Consider the following 20,873-nt stretch of genomic DNA (forward strand, 5'->3'; position numbering starts at 1 on the left):
TCATGTTGTACACAACACCAAAAACAAGAGCCACAGAAGGAGAGCATCCCCTCTGCCTGGAGAATACCAAAGTTGAAGCCACAAAGAGTTATTAAAAAATGTTAAACCTCCTGTTTTATTGAACAATTAAGTTGGAAAGTATGCTGTGTATGTGTACATTGCTTCCTTCAATGCAAAAATCAGAAGCTTATCTTATTACATAAAAAATAGGTAGCTTATAGACCACTTTACGTGTGATGTATTTGTTTTGATTTCATTTTAAGAACAACGGGTGGTGTAGGTAATAAAGCAGGACTTTCACAGGGTAAAATGGCCATTGATAAAGATTAAAGTTTTTTTGGTTAAAGATAAGATCTAAGAGATACTGGAATTGAATTTTAACTATATTCTTCTTAAAAAATTTCACCAATTTTAAGTGAATATTTCTTTTTTGGATTGATTTCTTTGATTACCATGGTCTGTTGTTTATATTTTCTACCTACAGAAATGCCTGCACATGTACAAAAAAGCAGCAACTTTTTTAACTTTTGTTAACATTCTCGGATCCGGGTTAACATGCTTGAAATTTTCTGATCATTTTCAACAAAAATGACCAACATATTTAAATTCAGCACCAAAATTTTTGAAAACAGGCAAATTTTCAAGTTTATACACTAAGTAGCCAAACTTTTGATGTGTATGAAGAAATGACCACACAAATTAACTGCAGTGAAAATTTTTCACTGCAGTTATATAGATATTATGGTCAAACTCTTATAAAATTTAAAAACTTTAAAATACAATAAATCCTGTTCTAATAATCTTTCAGTATTCTCAATTTCCTATGTTATATAATTTTTGCTGATAAATCCATTTTTCTCAGAAGTTCCTTGTTTTCTTTTTCAAAATTTGATATTGTTAACCCGGATCCGAGAATTGGGAAGTCACCTAGCTATAGCTCTAGCTATCTGCATATCTGTGTTGCCCATTTTATATAATTCCCAGGATTTTGATCCATGAATTTCAATGTTATATATAGCTATACTCCTAAATTTGAGAACAGATATAATGCAACGATGATTGATATACTATTAGCTAGCTATAATAGCATGGCGGACAGCGAGAGCTAGCTAGCTGTGACACTTTTTTTAGAACACACTTTTCCTGCATGTCTTCTACGACAATAAAATAGCATATCCAAACGTCAATACCATAAAACAAAATTTAAAATTGTATTAGTTTGGGAGAAGAGAATACACACAGCACACAGTACGGGAACAGACATGCTACCCTGAAGATGACCAAGAAAAGCTATCTGCCGCGTTCTTTATGCTCGCAACGCAACAACGCACCTTACGTTGCTTCTTGTCCCACGTGTCTTTTGTATCAGGGGGGGATCGGTGCCACATTCCGGCAATCATTTTGGTCGGCGTTTTATCAGGTCGGCGGTCGTTTCGGCGGACGTTTCGATGACCCGGCGGTCGTTTTTCTGCGCTGCTCGAGGTCGACGATGTTTTTGGCCGTTTGTTTCTATGATCCTGCGATGTTTTAGGCCGGTGTATCAATAACCGAGGTGTTCTTGGTGTAATAAAGTCCGGGGGTGTTCTTCTCGGCAATTTATTGCCTGGGCGGTCGTTTCGACTTTGCGTTTTCTCGATAGTTTCACAGCACGGCAAAACACTTTCAAGAGATGATATAGTACTGCGGTGTTTAATGTTTGAATGGTCATTTGGAGGATGGAAACCACCGTTTTTATAAGAGCAGAACGAAATGCAGCGGCTGTAAAAAACTCGGGGCCGGTCAAAAATTTATTGAAGCCTCGTTTTGAATAATTTGTATAATATTTTACAGAATGAAGGAAAGAAAAACAGAATGAATTAGAGTTGGAACAAGATAGTTGTGTTTAGATTTCCACTTGTTTGGGTTTTTTGGTAAGTTTTTTATATACCTTTGTACCTTCCGTACAAAGGTACTTTCTAACCTACAGGAATAAGTTGTTCTGCAAAATACCAACGTTATTTTACCGACGACCTGCACCGCCTCTCGTCCCAGCGCCTCTTTTACCTCCGCCGAATTTTCCTTTGCGGTGATCCAGTCAATTGACTCTACACAGAGCGACCCAGGTCGGTACTTCAGTCGAGTGCCCCGTCGTCTCAGTAAGGTGCCAGGAAGGAGCAAGGCGGTATTATTAATGGATTTATTTAATATAGCGAAATTATTCATTTCCTTAAAAGGGTGGTCCCGCTGGATAATAAAAACAATGGTCAAAATGACCGCCGATATCACGTAGCAGCGCAAAAAAACGACCGTCGGGTCATCGAAACGTCCGCCGAAACGTCTGCCAACCTGATAAACGCCGATCAAAATGATTGCCGGAATGTGGCACCGATCCCCTCTGATACTTTTGACACCTGAACCATTTTGCGGCGGCAACACGAGATTGACTGTCTCCTCTGTGTGTCGCTGCTGGAGGGTGAGGGCAGTAATAATACAGTTGGCTCTATAACTCAAATAGCTACGGGGAATCAGAAATCGTTCGAGTTAGGGGAGTTCGAGTAATAGAGAGTTTGGAAATTTATCATGGTTTTTCTATTTTATGTAGGATTGTAACAAAATCTTTCTGTAAGCTGTATGGAATAAAGCTTACAGAAAGATTTTATGCTGTATGGAATTCTTTTAAATATTGTGATTTTAGCCACTTAGTGACTTCATCATTTCTTTTCCAAAATTTGAAAAAATGCTGAGATGTTTGAGGATGTTAATGGCTTTCATTTCAGCACTTCTTCAGTCGTTGGTTGGGTGATTATATCCTCGTCTTCTGTAACTCTTTTAAAATTAAAGTTTTGTATTTAATTTTGCAGGACTTTTTTTCGGCTCGACGTTTTGTCCCAGCAACAGACGCTATGATTATGAAATTTCAAAACGATAGGATAATGTTTACGTTTTGTTCAAATGACATTCGAACAATCATTGGAATCACCTAAGGCCTCCCAGCCGGCACAAGACGTCTTTAAGACGTCTTAAGATGTCTTTTTTAAATATTCTGTTAGAAAACGCTATTGAGATGTCTTCATTGCATCTTCTTAAGAAGATCTTTCAAAAGACATCTTTTAAACGTCTTTTGAAAGTAAATAAATTCGAATCTTGTAGTATACGCATTTTAGATGTCTTTTAGGATATCTTTAAAAGACTTCTTTTAAAAGACATCTAAAAGTTATCTAAAATATATCTTTTAAAAGACGTCTTTCTCTTCTTGCTATAATGCATCTAAAACGCGTCTTTTTATATGAAAAATTCGATTTAAAAAGACGAGGTGCTCGCAAACTTAGTTAGCATGTTTATTTTTTTCGGAAATCAATTTTTTACGAAATTGAAAGTGGTAACCGTCACTTGCAATTATTTTTAAATACTAATGTATTTTGGCGAGCCTTCATAATACGTTTTCATTTCAATACGTCGTAATTTTGTTTTCCTGCACCCCCCTGGCGGATATTCTTTGACAATTGATCATCGGAACATTCAATAAAAATTGGCGGTATTTTAATGACAGCATCTGCGGGACACCTGTTGTTTAAAAGTAAGTACTTTTGTTTGTGATTCTCGGTAAATTAATTTATAAAATTATAATAGGTAAGTGTATTAGCTGATGTATTCAATTGTTACCCTTCTACAAATGGTGTGTTTTCTGACTACGTGTCTATGAAAATTTATTTAGAAATAAGCTATTATTTTCTCTCTCTCTCAAAGATGCGAATGAGCAAGAAATGCGACACATATTGGGACCAAGCTGCCAAACGCTCCCAGTTAGAGGATCATGTGGGGTACATTAAAAGTATAAACAAAAGAAAAGCCCTTTCGATTTTACTCATTTATGAATGACATTTATACATTTAATATTTTTCCTTTTGTTTTTTTGAACTGACTTCTTTATTATTTGAAATATTTATTTTGTTTATTTTGGCCTTGCAAGCGTTACGACGAATTTCAACTACTAGCAATGTTCACAGAATTTTTAAAGTGATTCTTCCCTATGGCTTAAGCTTAATATGGTTAAGATTTTTTCGATTACAGTTCCAATTTATGCTTTACATAGCATGCTTCATTTAAAAACTGACGTAGAAACTAGTGTACATCTCTACACATGGATAAGTTCATAAGGTAGAATTCGTAATACAGAAGATTTTAATAATTAGAATTTGTAAATATGATTATGAATGATTTAATTGTATAGTGTTTATTATAAATAATATTTTATTTATTTATTTCCGGTTATATTTGCTTACTGTAATTGTAATATATATTTATTTTTTAAATTGTCAATACGAATTTGATTTAAAAAGTTCAAAATATTTTTATCGCAAAGTATTTGACGTCTTTGGTATCGTTATTTCTTCAATTTATTAAAAATATACGCTTCAACGTTAACATACAAAAACGTCTTAAATTAAATTTATTTTATAACATGCCTATTTTTTCTAAAAGGTTAAATAAAAAAACAATAAAAACCAAGGAAGACGTCTTATAGATAGATAAAAGATGTCTTTCTAAAGATGCATTTAAAAAGTTGCATTAAAGATGCATTTTAGTCGCTGCTACATCTGTAAAAAATCTAAAAGATGCGTCGTAAAAAAATTTCTTAAAAACATTTAAAAGGCGTCTTTGGAAAGACGTCTTTTAAAAGATGTCTAAAAGAGATCTTTTGAAACGGATCTTTAAAAAGACCTCTTTTAGAGGCTTAAAAAGATGCATTATAGACGGACAAATCAGCGCTAAAAAAGACGTCTTTTAGAATTGCGAAAGATATCTAAAAGACGTCTTTTAGAACTCTTTGTGCCGGCTGGGCTCTTAAACATTCGAATCGTCAAATAAAGCGATAAAGAAGCTGCTAATGTCATTGGAATCGTTTAAAGTCCTAGATATATGTCGCGTAGTTCGAGTTATAGAGAGGAAATACGCTTAGGCGCAAAAATAATTGTTCGAGTTAAGGAGGTTTTCGAGTTACGCAGGTTCGAGTAAGAGAGAGTTTTTTAGGAGAGTTCATTAGGAAATCTCCGTTCGTGCCAGCAAATTTGTGCAAGTTAAGGGGAGATAAGAGTAATAGAGATTCGAGTTTTAGAAAGTACACTGTAAATACTTTTTTTTTTCTATGCGAATATGCAATGTGGTTATATCGCATTGTAAACCAACAAGCAAGTGTCAATTCCCAGCCGGCACAAAGAGTTCTAAAAGACGTCTTTTAGATATCTTTCGCAATTCTAAAAGACGTCTTTTTTAGCGCTGATTTGTCCGTCTATAATGCATCTTTTTAAGCCTCTAAAAGAGGTCTTTTTAAAGATCCGTTTCAAAAGATCTCTTTTAGACATCTTTTAAAAGACGTCTTTCCAAAGACGCCTTTTAAATGTTTTTAAGAAATTTTTTTACGACGCATCTTTTAGATTTTTTACAGATGTAGCAGCGACTAAAATGCATCTTTAATGCAACTTTTTAAATGCATCTTTAGAAAGACATCTTTTATCTATCTATAAGACGTCTTCCTTGGTTTTTATTGTTTTTTTATTTAACCTTTTAGAAAAAATAGGCATGTTATAAAATAAATTTAATTTAAGACGTTTTTGTATGTTAACGTTGAAGCGTATATTTTTAATAAATTGAAGAAATAACGATACCAAAGACGTCAAATACTTTGCGATAAAAATATTTTGAACTTTTTAAATCAAATTCGTATTGACAATTTAAAAAATAAATATATATTACAATTACAGTAAGCAAATATAACCGGAAATAAATAAATAAAATATTATTTATAATAAACACTATACAATTAAATCATTCATAATCATATTTACAAATTCTAATTATTAAAATCTTCTGTATTACGAATTCTACCTTATGAACTTATCCATGTGTAGAGATGTACACTAGTTTCTACGTCAGTTTTTAAATGAAGCATGCTATGTAAAGCATAAATTGGAACTGTAATCGAAAAAATCTTAACCATATTAAGCTTAAGCCATAGGGAAGAATCACTTTAAAAATTCTGTGAACATTGCTAGTAGTTGAAATTCGTCGTAACGCTTGCAAGGCCAAAATAAACAAAATAAATATTTCAAATAATAAAGAAGTCAGTTCAAAAAAACAAAAGGAAAAATATTAAATGTATAAATGTCATTCATAAATGAGTAAAATCGAAAGGGCTTTTCTTTTGTTTATACTTTTAATGTACCCCACATGATCCTCTAACTGGGAGCGTTTGGCAGCTTGGTCCCAATATGTGTCGCATTTCTTGCTCATTCGCATCTTTGAGAGAGAGAGAAAATAATAGCTTATTTCTAAATAAATTTTCATAGACACGTAGTCAGAAAACACACCATTTGTAGAAGGGTAACAATTGAATACATCAGCTAATACACTTACCTATTATAATTTTATAAATTAATTTACCGAGAATCACAAACAAAAGTACTTACTTTTAAACAACAGGTGTCCCGCAGATGCTGTCATTAAAATACCGCCAATTTTTATTGAATGTTCCGATGATCAATTGTCAAAGAATATCCGCCAGGGGGGTGCAGGAAAACAAAATTACGACGTATTGAAATGAAAACGTATTATGAAGGCTCGCCAAAATACATTAGTATTTAAAAATAATTGCAAGTGACGGTTACCACTTTCAATTTCGTAAAAAATTGATTTCCGAAAAAAATAAACATGCTAACTAAGTTTGCGAGCACCTCGTCTTTTTAAATCGAATTTTTCATATAAAAAGACGCGTTTTAGATGCATTATAGCAAGAAGAGAAAGACGTCTTTTAAAAGATATATTTTAGATAACTTTTAGATGTCTTTTAAAAGAAGTCTTTTAAAGATATCCTAAAAGACATCTAAAATGCGTATACTACAAGATTCGAATTTATTTACTTTCAAAAGACGTTTAAAAGATGTCTTTTGAAAGATCTTCTTAAGAAGATGCAATAAAGACATCTCAATAGCGTTTTCTAACAGAATATTTAAAAAAGACATCTTAAGACGTCTTAAAGACGTCTTGTGCCGGCTGGGTTAACGAAACAAATTGTTGCACCAGATTTGATTTGTGATTTTATGCGATATAACCTTTTTTATTGTATAGAATGATTCGGCTTATGATTCGAGCTCTTTGATACACAACCTTGATCACAGGGCCTGTAGCGTTGTTTGATATGAGAGGGTAAAATGTGTTTCATCCTCATATCAAAAAACGCCACAGATACTAGGATCGAGGTTGCTTTGAAGCACACTGATTTGACGATTCGAAGAACTGATTTAATGTCCCTCCTCGTCGACTTGATAAACCGAATTATAGCACATTGATTCCGCTTCATACCATGCATCAGAAATTTCCCACTGTCTGGTGGAGAATTCAAACTATTGTAAGGGACGTTGTGTGGGTAAAAGATGACCTAAGAAGAAAAAAAGGTTTCATCGCCCGCACAGGTCTTTTTTCTAATACCGCTTTCTAGCTCAGATAGTGATATTAATCAACGATAAAATCAAAGCCTTTGACATTGATATCGACACAGTGGAGAAGTTAACTCTCTTACTAATGACGTCAATCGAGACAAATGCCAGCATGATACAGCGTATTGGATTAACATATTTTTTTAATGTTATTTCGCCGTTATAACGTAGCATCTAGAAATAGGTTATAGCATACATTTAGGTTTAGCTAGAGTAGTTAAAAATAACAGGAAGAAGACTGTAGTTGTCTTTTCTACAAGTCCCTAAATGCTAAAGTCGTCCCCAGAGCTTCTTTCTCGCTTTTTTATATGCATGCTTCCCGGCGCGAAAGAATAATTACACTTCTTTCGTAAACATAACATCATATACAAGGTGTTTCTATTTCTATCATTTTCGACCGCAGAGCACTTTGAATTAAACCTCGAAAGTACAATAATACAAAGAGCTCTGGGGACGAGAATGTATTTCTATATGTCCCAAGTAAGGCAAAAATACATAAAGTGCGACGATTTATTTAGCGATCACAAACCATCCTGTTCCTAACATTTTGACGTCCATAGTAAAAGAGAAACTAACACCTTGAGAAACTCTCGCTGTTGTAGTTTTTTATGGTAAGTTGTCTATTGATCTAAATGACTGCATTTTATGCAAACTACATTTTATTGTGTGTATTTAGTTCAAGCTAAATTTGTGAAATTACTAACTAGCTTTATATATAGTTTACCCTGCTAGCCACAACCCAGGAAACAATATCTGGGATTTTTTTGTTTTTAAGGTTTATCTTAAAATGGGCAAACAGCATTACCTTGCCAGTGCTCAAAGGTTTTACTTTAGCAGGGGTGTAGGCCGAGTAACCAATGTCAAAAATGTGATAGCTACACTGTTTGTATTATGAAACAACCCACTCCACCACCTTTTATTCAGCCAAAAAAGTCTGAAATATGCCTATATCAACAAAAATTGCACCTAACCAAATAGCCTAAGATCTTAAGTAATAAGTCTGCTGTGAACATTGCCCAATGCATGTTACTTAGCTATATAAATAAAATCTTGATAATAGATGCTTAAATTTTTTAGTGGTAAGCTCTTCATTGAGGGTGACGATAAGCCTTAAAAAGTGCAGGCGTTTTCAGGCGAGTTCGACGTTTTGAAAAAAAAATCAAGTATTCACCCGAAAAAACCAGCATAGGCCCGAACAATGCCTGAAAAAACAAACAACAACAGACACTAATATGATTAAAAAAAAACTATAATAATTAAAACAAACCCACTATGTGGTATCGAAGTTCTTAAAAGAATTGTTTTTGATGGTTTTTGATAAAGTTTACTTTATAAATAACTTTATAAATAACTCAAGCGCCTTCTTCCCAACTATCGTCCTCATGGTTTGTTACAAAGAATTGCATTTCAGGAATGTTCTGGGCGAGTTCAGGAAAGTGCGGGCAGTTTCGGGGGACAACCGCCAATTTTTTTTGAAAAGTCGCCCGGATTTGCCTGTATATATGCAGGCGTTTGCGGCTTATCGTTACCCTCTTTTGGTCCAGCCATCTGTCTGGCAGGAAAAAAGATGGATATACTAGGTGAAGCAAGGTTATGTTCAGTCTATTTCTCTTTGTGCGTGAGACTGGGGTTTGATATTCCCCTTCGCGACGATTCAATATGGGCAAGTGAATGTAACCAGGTTAAACTTACTTATGTTACTTATAACTTTTGAAGTTGTAGCTTCACACCTGTCATGGACGACCGACATCAGTCACTTCTTCCTCTTCTTCTATACTCCATCTGTAAAGAGAGGAGGATGAGGGTTAGATCGAACTACAGTGACTATACTGTTTTCTGAGGCTTTATTTGTCCCGAGGATCAGAGGTTCATCCGGCAGTGTTTTGAGAAACTTGTCGAGGGCTGTTTTAAACTTTAAACATGAAGTGTTGCTTCTTAGAGACTTGGGCAGGGCATTGAAGGTTCTTGGAACTTGATAACGGAAGCTGTTGTGTACTTTAGCAAAGCTTGTGAAATTGTTCAGCACCGGTGGTAGTTTAAAGAGACATCCTTTTCTTTGTGTTGCATGGGTTTGCATGGGTAGGTGAAGGTTTGGGACAATGTCTTCAGCTATTCTCCAACTGTATATGGCTTGATAGCGTTCACGTTGTCGTTGTAACAAGTACAATTTGAGCTGTTTAAGTGCATTGTTGTAAGTCATCCTGTGTACACAGTTGACCTTTTTCAGGTAGCTCCATTGCAGAGCTTGATTTGTCCTTTACTAGCAGGAGACCAGAGTTGAAAGGAGTGCTCGAGTCTAGGGATGACAAGGGATTTCCATAGTGGTAGGAAAACTTCTAGTGGTCGCGATCGAAAGACTTGAAGAATCCAGCTTTTAAGTTGTTTTGTATTTTCTACGATTTTATTTGTATGCGATTTGAAGGTAGCATCATCTGTCATTAGTATTCCAAAATCTTAGGTTTGTGTTTTTGGTTCGATTTGTGTTGATGCTGTTGTTTTGTACTTTGACTTTGACTTTAGATCTAGGTCTTTTCCATACTGCCAGAGTTCAAACTTTGTATTGTTGAACATAATGTTGTTTTGTTAACTCCATTCGTAGACTGGGTTTAGGTCCGCTTGCATTTTTTCAATGTCACTTTCAGAGCTAACCTTCATTGTAAGTCTTGTATCATCTGCAAAGCTTAAGAGTGATACGTTCTTTACAGAAAGATCAATATCCCCCATAACGATAAGGAAAATGAGCGGCCCAAGCACACTTCCTTCTGGTACACCAAAGATGACTTTTGTGGTGCGTGAGTGGTGACCTTAACTGAGACGTACTGGGTGAAGGACTTCAGCCATTTGAGTAGTTTGCCTTTGATACCTAAGTTTTCTATCTTTTTAAGGGCTATGTTTATATCGACCTTGTCAAACACTTTTGCGAAATCCAAGTATACAACATCAGCGTTTGAGTTGTTGCAGAGTATTTGTAGAATGTTGTCGAAATGGTCAAGAAGCTGGCTTAAACAAGACCGTCCAAGCCATGTGAGGGAAATTATGGAGATAGCACATTGTGTGCAATGTTGAATGTTGCAGGGAGTTTCTGGTAGACTGCAGACCCTAATTGGATTGGTGTAGCTCAAAATGAGCATTAAATACTCTAGGACTCCCCATCTAAGCCATGGCCCTTCCTGGAAACAGTAGACAGAGTATATCCCTTGGTATTTGTGAGGCTAGGTAAAATTTGCTTACTGTATTTTGCTAGTTAGAATCCAATGAATTTAAAACTTGGCATTCTAAAACTGCTCACGCCAACTGTTCAGGGTATGGTAAATCTTTTGGTAATGAGTGATCTGTGAGTGAGTTGGCTTTATTTAGGGTTCTGAACGGACTTGAAATAATAAAGTTTTTATTGTGAACTTTTCTAAAACATAGAATCTCTTCATAACAAATTCCAAAATAAAACAAAAAACACGTCTCTTCCGAAATTCAATATGGCTACAATCCCCATACCACTGATCGTTGGGGAAGGGTTGCTGCCAATTTGACCTTATGCCTAGAAACCATTTAAAGTGATTAGAAACCTGCAAACACTGCAGAATTTTTGTCTTTGTCATCTTCTATCTTTATTCTATTCTAGCTATATGACATGTTTCTATTCGAAACATCTCCACAAAGTAGCATATATAAAACATTTTGTTAATATTGATTTTGGTGTGTGAATTATGTTTTTCTCTAAAAAAGGTTTTACAGAGTTTAATAATTTTTTTTAAGAAAATCAACAAATTGTATTTTTCCCATTTCTATTCTGTTTTCAAGTAAAAATGTTAGCTGTTGCAAGGGAAGTTTTTTTTCCAGGAATCAGTAACCGTAAAATTAAGCAGCTCACAGAGCTCACGACTGAAAGATTACCAATCCCAACTGTTCAGGTCGAGCAGTTATTTCTTGCTAGCTATTCTTACAGACAGGCTTGTCATACAAATGTTCTACATAACACCTTTAGATGGGGGTGTAAAACATGCATTTTCAAAGTAAAAATACACATTAGAAGTCATAATTAAACAGAACATAAGCAAATATAATAACACATTAAATATAGCTATTGCAGAAATTCTTCCAGTCGGATTGTCAGATGTACCACTTTTAAATCCGCATTGCATATTTCCTCGCCCATACCACAATTACGTGAAGTTATCACAACAGTGGAAATCCACAATTGTTTGCTTCTTTGCTTCAAAATTAAATTTAAAGGGAATACGTTTGGATTTTAAATTCTCTGGTGGTGTTTTTGTCACAATGAATTGTATCAGACTTTAACCATTTTTCACATGAACCAATAGAAAACATTTTGCCAAGACGAAATTGGACCACTTGAAAAGACGAAAGTATATTTATATTTTATTCATGCGAAATATAGGTTGTATGGATTTTTGCAATTACCTATAGCACATGATTTGCTGCAAATACAGGCAAGATTGGGTATCCGAAATAAAAATAACAAGAATTACTTATGACACATATCCTGTTGGCTTATTACTACAAGGCTTCCATATCATTATTGTCTATATTATCGCATAAACAAATTGACTGTCATTACAGGATGGATAGCCTATAATTTCCAAGTGTTTTCGAAGGTATCCACATAGTGCGGAGATGTTTTTCCAATCGTTGTGTATCCAGCTTGATGTAAGGAAAGGGAGGACATCTCTCCTGTCAATTTTGACCAGAAAACACTCTGGTAGCTAAAGAGTACTCAGTCAGGATTTCTATTTTGTTACTGCGCACTTTTTTGCATAAAAAAATTAATAAATAAAAATCAAGTTAAAAATTTAATAACAGCCAGCTGTAGGTCAAACATTACTAGTTCTTATAAAAATTGTTATTGTACTAAATTATCCTTTTTACAAAAAATATGAAATTAAGAAAAGTTGTTTAAATTTCTACGGGAGTGGAGTTGGTAAATGTATTGCTATTTTTATTATGAAGGTCTTATATTGGAATATCCTGTTATTTGAACGTCAAGATATGATCTTAAATGTAAAGGCTGTTATTACATAATCATAAAGTTTTGTGACTTGTTGATAATCTGCTCCTGTTTGACCAATATTGGATACTATTTTGTACGATGTAGTTTGATTTTAGTAAAGAAGATGGTCGGTGTACTGAAAGTTGAAAACATTGATTACCATGCATCCACCAGCGACGTTCGAAGGTTGTTTAAAGACTATGATGCACGCCCTGAAGATATTCATATGACACCAGGTACCAACTGGAAACACGGTGGTAGTGCATTTGTCATCTTTCAAGAGCTAAAAGAAGCTGATAATGGATTGAGAGTTAATGGAGTGATGTTAAGAGACAAAAAGCTTATTGTGAGACCAAGTAATCCTCGTGAATTTAACAATTTCTTCCCCGGTGTATCTATGATTACAAATCAGAAAGGCATGCCAAGAGGTCGTGGTGGCTTTAGTGGTCGTGGCAGAGGACAGCACAATGAAGTTGGCTCAAAGCGTCAACAGGAAAGACAATCTTTTGGAATTGGTAGAGGCAGTATATCCTCAAGAAACGGCATTGTCAGAGGAGGCATCCAGCGAAATAATAGTTTCCGGGACGATCAGCGGGAACAAAGAATTGAGAAAAACGGCAGAAGAGACCGCTCTAGATCTCCCCTAAGAAATGACAGAGATAATGAAAGAGATTCATTCTTAAAGAATTTTGCATTTGACAACAGATCATCTAATAACAGAGGCAGGAAAAGTCGAGTTTCCCCGCAACGCAGAGAAATTCATAAGAATGCTGGAAACCCTTCTCAATTTAACAACCCACTAGATACAATTAACGAAAGAAAGTTCGTTAAAGTGTCCGGTTTACCATTTGATATAACAGAAATTGCAATATCTGATTTTTTCAGACCGATCTTAACTAGAGATATTTTCTTTTTTCGTAATGTTGGTGGCAGATTTGCTGGTAAACCTAACGGAAGTGCAATAGTGGAATTTTTTACAGAGAATGATGGAAGGCAGGCACTGAAAAATGATGGTAGAAAGTGTGGCTCAAGACGCGCAGTGATTGTTCCAGCTGAGAGAAATGAGATTTTACGTGCTGTCGAAGGAAACAACATTAACGGACCACCTGGTGGAGGACAGCATGTTTCAGGACCAATGGTCCCTGACATATCCACGTTAAATGCTGTTGCTAATGCTCATCCACAAGTACAAAACTTGTTAACACTGTTGACAGCTACAGTAAATAGTTTGGCTGGTGCTGCCGGTATGTCAGCCCAGCAGCCACAACAACATCCACTTCCTGGTATTAACGATAGGTCTTACCGAAGTCGCCGTTCAGATAGACAAAGAGATGATCCGGTGATCAGTCGAGTTGCAAATAGTGCAAACATTGACGTCAACGATATTAAAATGGGAAAAGTTGTCGGCATAAGAAATTTGCCTTTCTCAGTTACAGCTGATGAAATTTTAGATTTTTTCCGTGGATATCATGCAATTGCCGATTCGGTGAGAATTCATTACTTGGAAGACGGACGGTGTTCAGGAGACGCGATTATATGTTTTCGTGGTAACAGGGAAGCACGAAACGCTGTTAGCACGCTGAATAAACGATCAATTGGTCGAAGAAAAGTCGAATTATTTTTCCTTTGAAAAACAACAAAACTGTGAAAAACGCTTTTAGCTCAAACTGTTTAAACTGTGATAAAGATGTTTATTTTAAAAGGTGTGGAAGCTACGTGAACTGTATGATGCTTCAGCTTGTGTGACAACTATTGTTTTTTTGATGTAGATGCACAAGGTGCAGCTTAATTTCATTGATGATTAAAGTTCTTCTCAGAGTATTACCTACAAAAAAGGTAAATGTGGATAAACTTTTTACATAAGTTTTTATCACAGATTTCTTTTGAAATATATTTGCGAAACCTGTCGCTTGTGTTGTTACAGATAATGTTTTTAACACTTGTTTTTGCCTTTAATATTATTTCTTTATAATATGAGTTTTATACGTCAAAAATGTGTCGTTTGATTTGTCATTGCACAAGATATATACACACCTTATTTAAGCGTGCTCTTCACGGTCTAATAGCAAACACAATGTCAAGACTGCACGAGAAGTACTTTTTAAATACTACTACAGGCAGGTTGAAAGCATGAATGGATCACATTACTGCAATATGTCACTGCCAAATAATCACTTTAAGGCAGTGTCTGATCATACGGAACTTTAAAATTGGTTTTTCCCATTACTACCTGTTAGATTTACAGTTTTAGAAGAGCGGTATCATGAGGAATCTGGAGAAATGTTTCAAACTTGAACAAAGAAGAAGAAGGATTAGTTTGACCTTTTTAAAATTTTGTTGTTTCTTTTTTTATACTTGGAAGAAGCTTTGCATAGAGTGTGTTAAAAGAACAAGTGTACATTCTCACCATTCAAATCAACAGTTTTCAACTTCTCTTAAGAACTGATTTAACTGTCAATATGTAAAAAACAAAAAAGCAAGTGGAAAAGCAAATGGAGTATATTCCTAACATTCTGCATGGGGTAAGTATATTTTTATTAGGCATGGGACCTGGAATGGCGTGTCTTAAATGACGAAATGGATTTTATTGCAAAATGATGAGAACTCCTCCACATTACACTGATGGCTTGAGATTAAGTGTACGTCAAGAAAGGTAGCAAGAACGACTGCTTTATTTGTTTGTTTGTAGATTAAAGCATAAGAAAGACTTCTGACTACTGGTTAGTTTGATAAACTGATGTATACGGATGTTTTATATGGAAGTATGGTTTGAGAAGAAAGAAACAAGAACAATGTATACAAGGGGATCCAGAAATTTATGTTATTGTCATTATTTTTCAAAAGAGTTTCTTTTGAGGTGATTCATGGCGGCATTTGGAGGAAATGTTTTTGCAAGTTCAGTCTTCTGGACAGCATCTTGTACTATGTTTATGTTTGAGGATGTTTTTAATGTTAAGGAAACCGACTGATTAGTAGACCTGGTTTGCAATTGAAAAAACTACGTGGACTGTGTAGGCTGTCCATCAATCAGGAAAATCAGGAAACTCCTTGAAAGACATAAAGTTGAATTTTTTTCTCAAACAATGGTTTTGTTCTGCCGTTTGCTATCTTTAACAATAATTTTTTAAGTGAGTTTTATTTAGGTGCAAGGGAGCTGTGCGAATATTTAGTCATGTTGACTACGATTTTATTTTGCACCTGTTGCAATTTAGGTAGTCCAAAATTAAATTGTACTGGTGACCATGGGTTGTTTTTCCATAATTTCCAGTCAAATGCAACGTTAACCACTGCTAAGGAAATATCACTAAGGATAAAGAGATACAATGAGTTAAATTAGTCAAATTAGTCGTGTTAAATGCCTTACAACCATAAACAGATCTACTACATGAGACGCTGTTAGTAAATTTAATGATGAAGTTGTGATTAAACAGTTAATTGTGTGTTTACTGTACCTCATGTTAAAGACGAAACATTTTAAGTGAGCAGCTGTAGAAAAATGTTGATGATGAGCTTGTGCCACTAAAAGATGAAAGTGGTATGGTTTTCGAACTTTAAAACTAATTTAAACCAATTTACTTTTGATTTATACTTTACACATGACTTGATAATGATTCTGATGCTGATAAAAAATATCTTGCGCAGATCAGAGGCTTCGTTTAACACTTTTCTACTAACAACCCTTTCTAAGGAGAAAACGCATTCCGACAGAAACCTAATACGCTGCGAAATGCATGAATGAATAATACAAGATTTTAATGCAAACAGTAATGCAAAATATTTTGAAATTTGACAGATATGACGAGGAAATACTACTAGCATGCTGAAATAATGGAAAGAACCAATTCTTTCTCAGTTCAGTTGAGAACGTATTTACAGAATCAAAAGAGATATTTTTTCCTTGCTGCACATATAAAAATTAAAAGTCGTGAACACGATTCAGCATATGGAAAACTTGAGACATGGCATGCAATTTCCATGACTGCCGGAAGATGTACAAAATGTATGGAAATGATTTTTTACCTTACCAAGACTGATTTTAATAGATATAAAATGTTGTTTTTAAGACGCAGTTTCTAATTAACCACGGGTTCCAATATTACAGAATAATTAGCCATTTTATAATATATTTCGAAAGAAATATTTTGTTGCAGAAAGATGTTCAGTTTTGACAGTGCAGCAATTTACGAATAAACAACGCGTTTATTTGTCGGCGTATCATCGTAAGAAGCATTTTTAGTTCCAACATTCTGCATCTAATTTAAAGCAATACGTCAAGTGAGTATTGAACATTCAGTAGCATAGATTTTTATCAATCACTCTCATCATATTCCCGATTAGGTACCTAAAGGCCGGGATACATTTGAAATTTTTATTTCGAAACTGTCTGAAATATTTTATTTCAGAAATATTTCGAAATACGTTTTCCATTGTTTCGAAATTAATATAAAGTCTTTCAACATTATTTTAAACATGAATTGAAAGAGGTTGTGTTCACATCAATGGTCGCTTCCTTTTTCTTCGAAGAAGAGTGGAATGAACAACATTACAAAAAACGCCAACGAAGCATATGGATGAAGTCATAGCTGCAAAGAAGAGAGGAGTCCGGTGCATGTCATACAATTTTAAGCGAATTGAGTATGGAAGACGCATATGAGTATAGAAAATATCTTCGTATTTACTCATTTTCATGTTTTCTCCTGTTTATCGCAAAAAAAAAATGCACAAAAGCTTTTCATAAACGTCAGAAAAATGCGCACCTGTTGTCGGCAGCTTTAAACTTATTTCCAAATATAGAAAATTATACAAATCGATTTGCAGAATTTTCTTGCTCTGAAATACCTGTGAAAGTTTTGCAGCATGTCTCGAAATTAATTTCAGAGCAATTCGAAATACTCTTGAAAGCTTTCGAAAGCTTTTGAAATGTTTCAAAATATTTTGAAATATTTCTAAAATAAAAATTTCAAATGTATCTCGGCCTTAAGGAAATGAATTTTTGCGAGACTTACGTTTAAGATGTGAAATAACAATTTTTCGGATTAGAAGTTTTTTTATGCAATCGTAAGATCTGATGTTGAAAATGCGAAACTGTTGGTAGCTTTTAAGGCTTTTAAATTGAGGAAAACCAATAGCTGGGGAGGAGAGAAAATTTTAATTAATTTTAACCGTAAAATCGCTACAAAAGGATATGTTTCGCAAATAGTTCTTCCCTTAAAGGGAACCCGAGGTATAAAATGATGTTGGACTTATATTATAGAGCTAAAAAAGTTGGTTAACAAATTTTTTAAATATTTTTAAAATCTCTTCGTTCTTAAGATATTCGCATTTAAAGAATTTCAGATTTAATTATGCTGCATAAATTATGATGTCATATTTCAGTAATAACAAATTTTGACATTTCCTTTCATCAGTAATTTTAGACCTGTTAAAGGATGTGCATTCAAACTTGATTAATGCATATATATTATAAAGGTTAATTGATTAACATAATTTTTTTGCCAAAATGACACTCGTTTGCTAGGCCTCTTAATTAATTTCCAATGACCCAATAACTCTGGATCTGCAACTTGGCAAGGGAAACGTCAAGGCAGGGACAGACACCTTAATAGAATCTTTCCCCTCTACAACCCAAACATTACGTATTCATCTAAGCTATGTATCATATTAGTCCAGAAGTATAGAAAATATTGAGGTGCAAATATTTCAAATTCAAAAAACTAAAAGAGCGTTTTAAATTTATTATAAGGTCAATATACAGTGAATTATCTTGGCAGAATGATGTGCCAATACAAGAATTTAAACAATTGGCCATAACGCCTGAAAAAAACTATTATTTTTTTATAAATTTGAAATTAAAAGTCAACTTGGTTCCAATGAATTTGACAATATTGGTTTTTAATAACTCTAACAACATTAAAAAGTCAAGATACAGAAACGATCAGAGAAGTCAAAAACTTTTTACCAAAAAGTGATAGATCTATTACAAAAAACAAAGCACTTTTTGTGCTCCATAAATGAAAGTGATAAATGTATGCAACTCCCCCCTCTACGCCTCAAAGATTACCTAATATCCTCAATATAGCTATATATACTCATGATTACCTGGTTGTTGTACGTGCAGGATAATTATGTTTCTTCTAGCCCTGTCCAGGAACCTGGATCTCTCATTTGCACGAGTGTCATATGCATTAGACCAGGCATGAAAATATATGTACAAAACTTTACCGGTGAATAATATATACACTTAGGAATTTACAGTACACACCCTAGTTAAGTAACCTTACAAGTAACTGTGTTACGTGGTGTAAAACCCTTGGTGGAACAATTAATACACATAGTAAACTGTACCACACATTCAGATGGAGCACCTTAGTACAGGTGTGCAGTATATGGTAAATCGAGTAAAGCGCACACAGCATATAAGGTTTTTTTCAGAAATAAATTTTCCTTTAACTTTAGCTGGAATAAAAACACAATTTACATATTGTGCCACGTCATAGCGAAAACATTCAGCAAACCTTTTTTATTTTTCACAAAATGGGTGAGCACTTAATGCAGGTAAACAATGTAGCACATCCAAATAGTTATAACACCCATCTCCAAAAAACTATCCTAACTTCGGTTCAAATAAACAGACAGTAAACAGCCTGTTGTTACCCTGCGAAGCTAAAACAATCACTAAGCAATTTTATTTTGTGGAAAATTTTAGTAACATTTAAAAATAAAAACACAGCTTATAAGCTGTTTTTACCCTGTTAAAGCAAAAATAATCCTGCAACATTGCTCATTGCTTTATTTTATGGGAACAGTTCCCTGAAAAGATCAAAAATTAAACGTGACACCGCTATTTGCTTTGTTATTACTTAAATGTGACATCATAACTTATGCAGCATAATTAAATCTCAATATCTATAAATGTGAATATCTTGAGAACGAAAAGAGCTTTTTTGAATTTCCGCGCCCGAAGGCGTAGGAAATTCTTTAAAACAGTCGTTTTTTTTCTTTTGGAGCATTTTTTGAGAAAAAATCGACCCTGCGATTACACGTTCCTCCGTCACAGATGTGAACTTCGTACCCAAGCTCCCTAACTACTGGGAACTCATCTAAATGCTGTTTCAGGACAAAATTAGTATTTGTTTTCGACAAAATTTGGCACAGTTAACAAAAAGAGTATGTTGAACATAATGGTGACATAATAATTTTGATTTTTTGCCCCCTTAAATGTCATTTTAGGACAAAATTGGTCCAAAAATTAAAACCTTCATTTCCAACAAAAATTGGCAAAGTTAACAAAAAAAGTATGCTAAACATAATGGTGACATCGAAATTTTGATTTTTGTCACCTAAATGCCATTTTAGGCCAAAATTGATCCAAGAATTAAAACCACTTCATTTTTTGCTAAATCTGACACAGTTAACAAATAAAGTATGCTAAATATGATGGTGACATCAAAATTTTAGTTTTTTGCCACCTTAAATGTCGTTTTAGGCCAAAATTGGTCCAAAAATTAAAACCACTTCATTTTCGGCTAAATCTGGCACAGTTAACAAATAAAGTATGCTGAAAATGATGATGGTACAAAAGTTTGATTTTTTGTCACCTAAATGCCATTTCAGGCCAAAATTGTTCCAAAAATTAAAACCACTTCATTTTTGGCTAAATCTGGCACAGTTAACAAATAAAGTATGCTGAATATGATGGTGACATCAAAATTTTGGTTTTTTGCCACCTTAAATGTCATTTTAGGCCAAAATTGGTCCAAAAATTAAAACCACTTCATTTTCGGCTAAATCTGGCACAGTTAACAAATAAAGTATGCTGAAAATGATGATGGTACAAAAGTTTGATTTTTTGTCACCTAAATGTCATTTTAGGCCAAAATTTAACCAAAAAATAAAACTGCTTTATTTTCGACAAAAATTAGCACAGTTAATAAAAAAAGTATGCTGAAAATGATGGTCACAGCAAAATTTTGATTTTTTGTCAACTAAATGCCGTTTAAGACAATAAACGTTTCAATCGAAAGACTTTCAACCATGAATGATAGGCTGTATTTTTTGTTAGCAATTTCTTTTAAAATGTGAGTTTATTATGACACGTTTCGTTTTGTTTGCGTTTGTTGTAAGATATAATGTCACTTGTGTGCTTTATCTTCAGAGGTTCATGCACCAAACCTCCTCGAATGTTTGGCACAATAACACAACGAATTAGCAGGTTTTCATCAAGTATTTTGGTAGCGGGCGGAAATTCTTAGAGCCCCCAGGGCTTCTTGTTAGAAGTTTAAAAAGACATGTTAACTAACTTTTTAGGCTCTATAATATAAGTCCAACATCATTTTATACCTCGGATTCCCTTTATTATAATACATGTGACAGGTTCACATGTCTTCTCATTGTGT

General features: G+C 34.3%; 2 protein-coding genes across 3 annotated transcripts in view; both read left to right on the forward strand.

Moving 5' to 3' along the window:
- LOC130614868 (coadhesin-like) overlaps positions 1-20,873 on the forward strand; it is a 70,993-nt gene that overhangs the window by 27,627 nt on the left and 22,493 nt on the right. The gene's annotated exons all lie outside the window — the stretch shown is intronic.
- On the forward strand, positions 7,933-14,384 carry LOC130614869 (uncharacterized). 2 transcript variants are annotated; one of them, XM_057436334.1, is made up of 2 exons: positions 7,933-8,083; positions 12,594-14,384. In XM_057436334.1, exon 2 carries the CDS (start codon positions 12,602-12,604, stop codon positions 14,105-14,107), a length of 1,506 nt encoding a protein of 501 aa, XP_057292317.1. In that variant the 5' UTR covers positions 7,933-8,083; positions 12,594-12,601; the 3' UTR covers positions 14,108-14,384. The 2 variants fall into 2 exon arrangements, with proteins under 2 accessions (XP_057292317.1, XP_057292318.1); XM_057436335.1 differs by having other exon boundaries at positions 7,978-8,083; positions 12,583-14,384.

Source organism: Hydractinia symbiolongicarpus, chromosome 11 (genome assembly GCF_029227915.1).
Source record: "Hydractinia symbiolongicarpus strain clone_291-10 chromosome 11, HSymV2.1, whole genome shotgun sequence".
Classification (NCBI taxonomy): domain Eukaryota; kingdom Metazoa; phylum Cnidaria; class Hydrozoa; order Anthoathecata; family Hydractiniidae; genus Hydractinia; species Hydractinia symbiolongicarpus.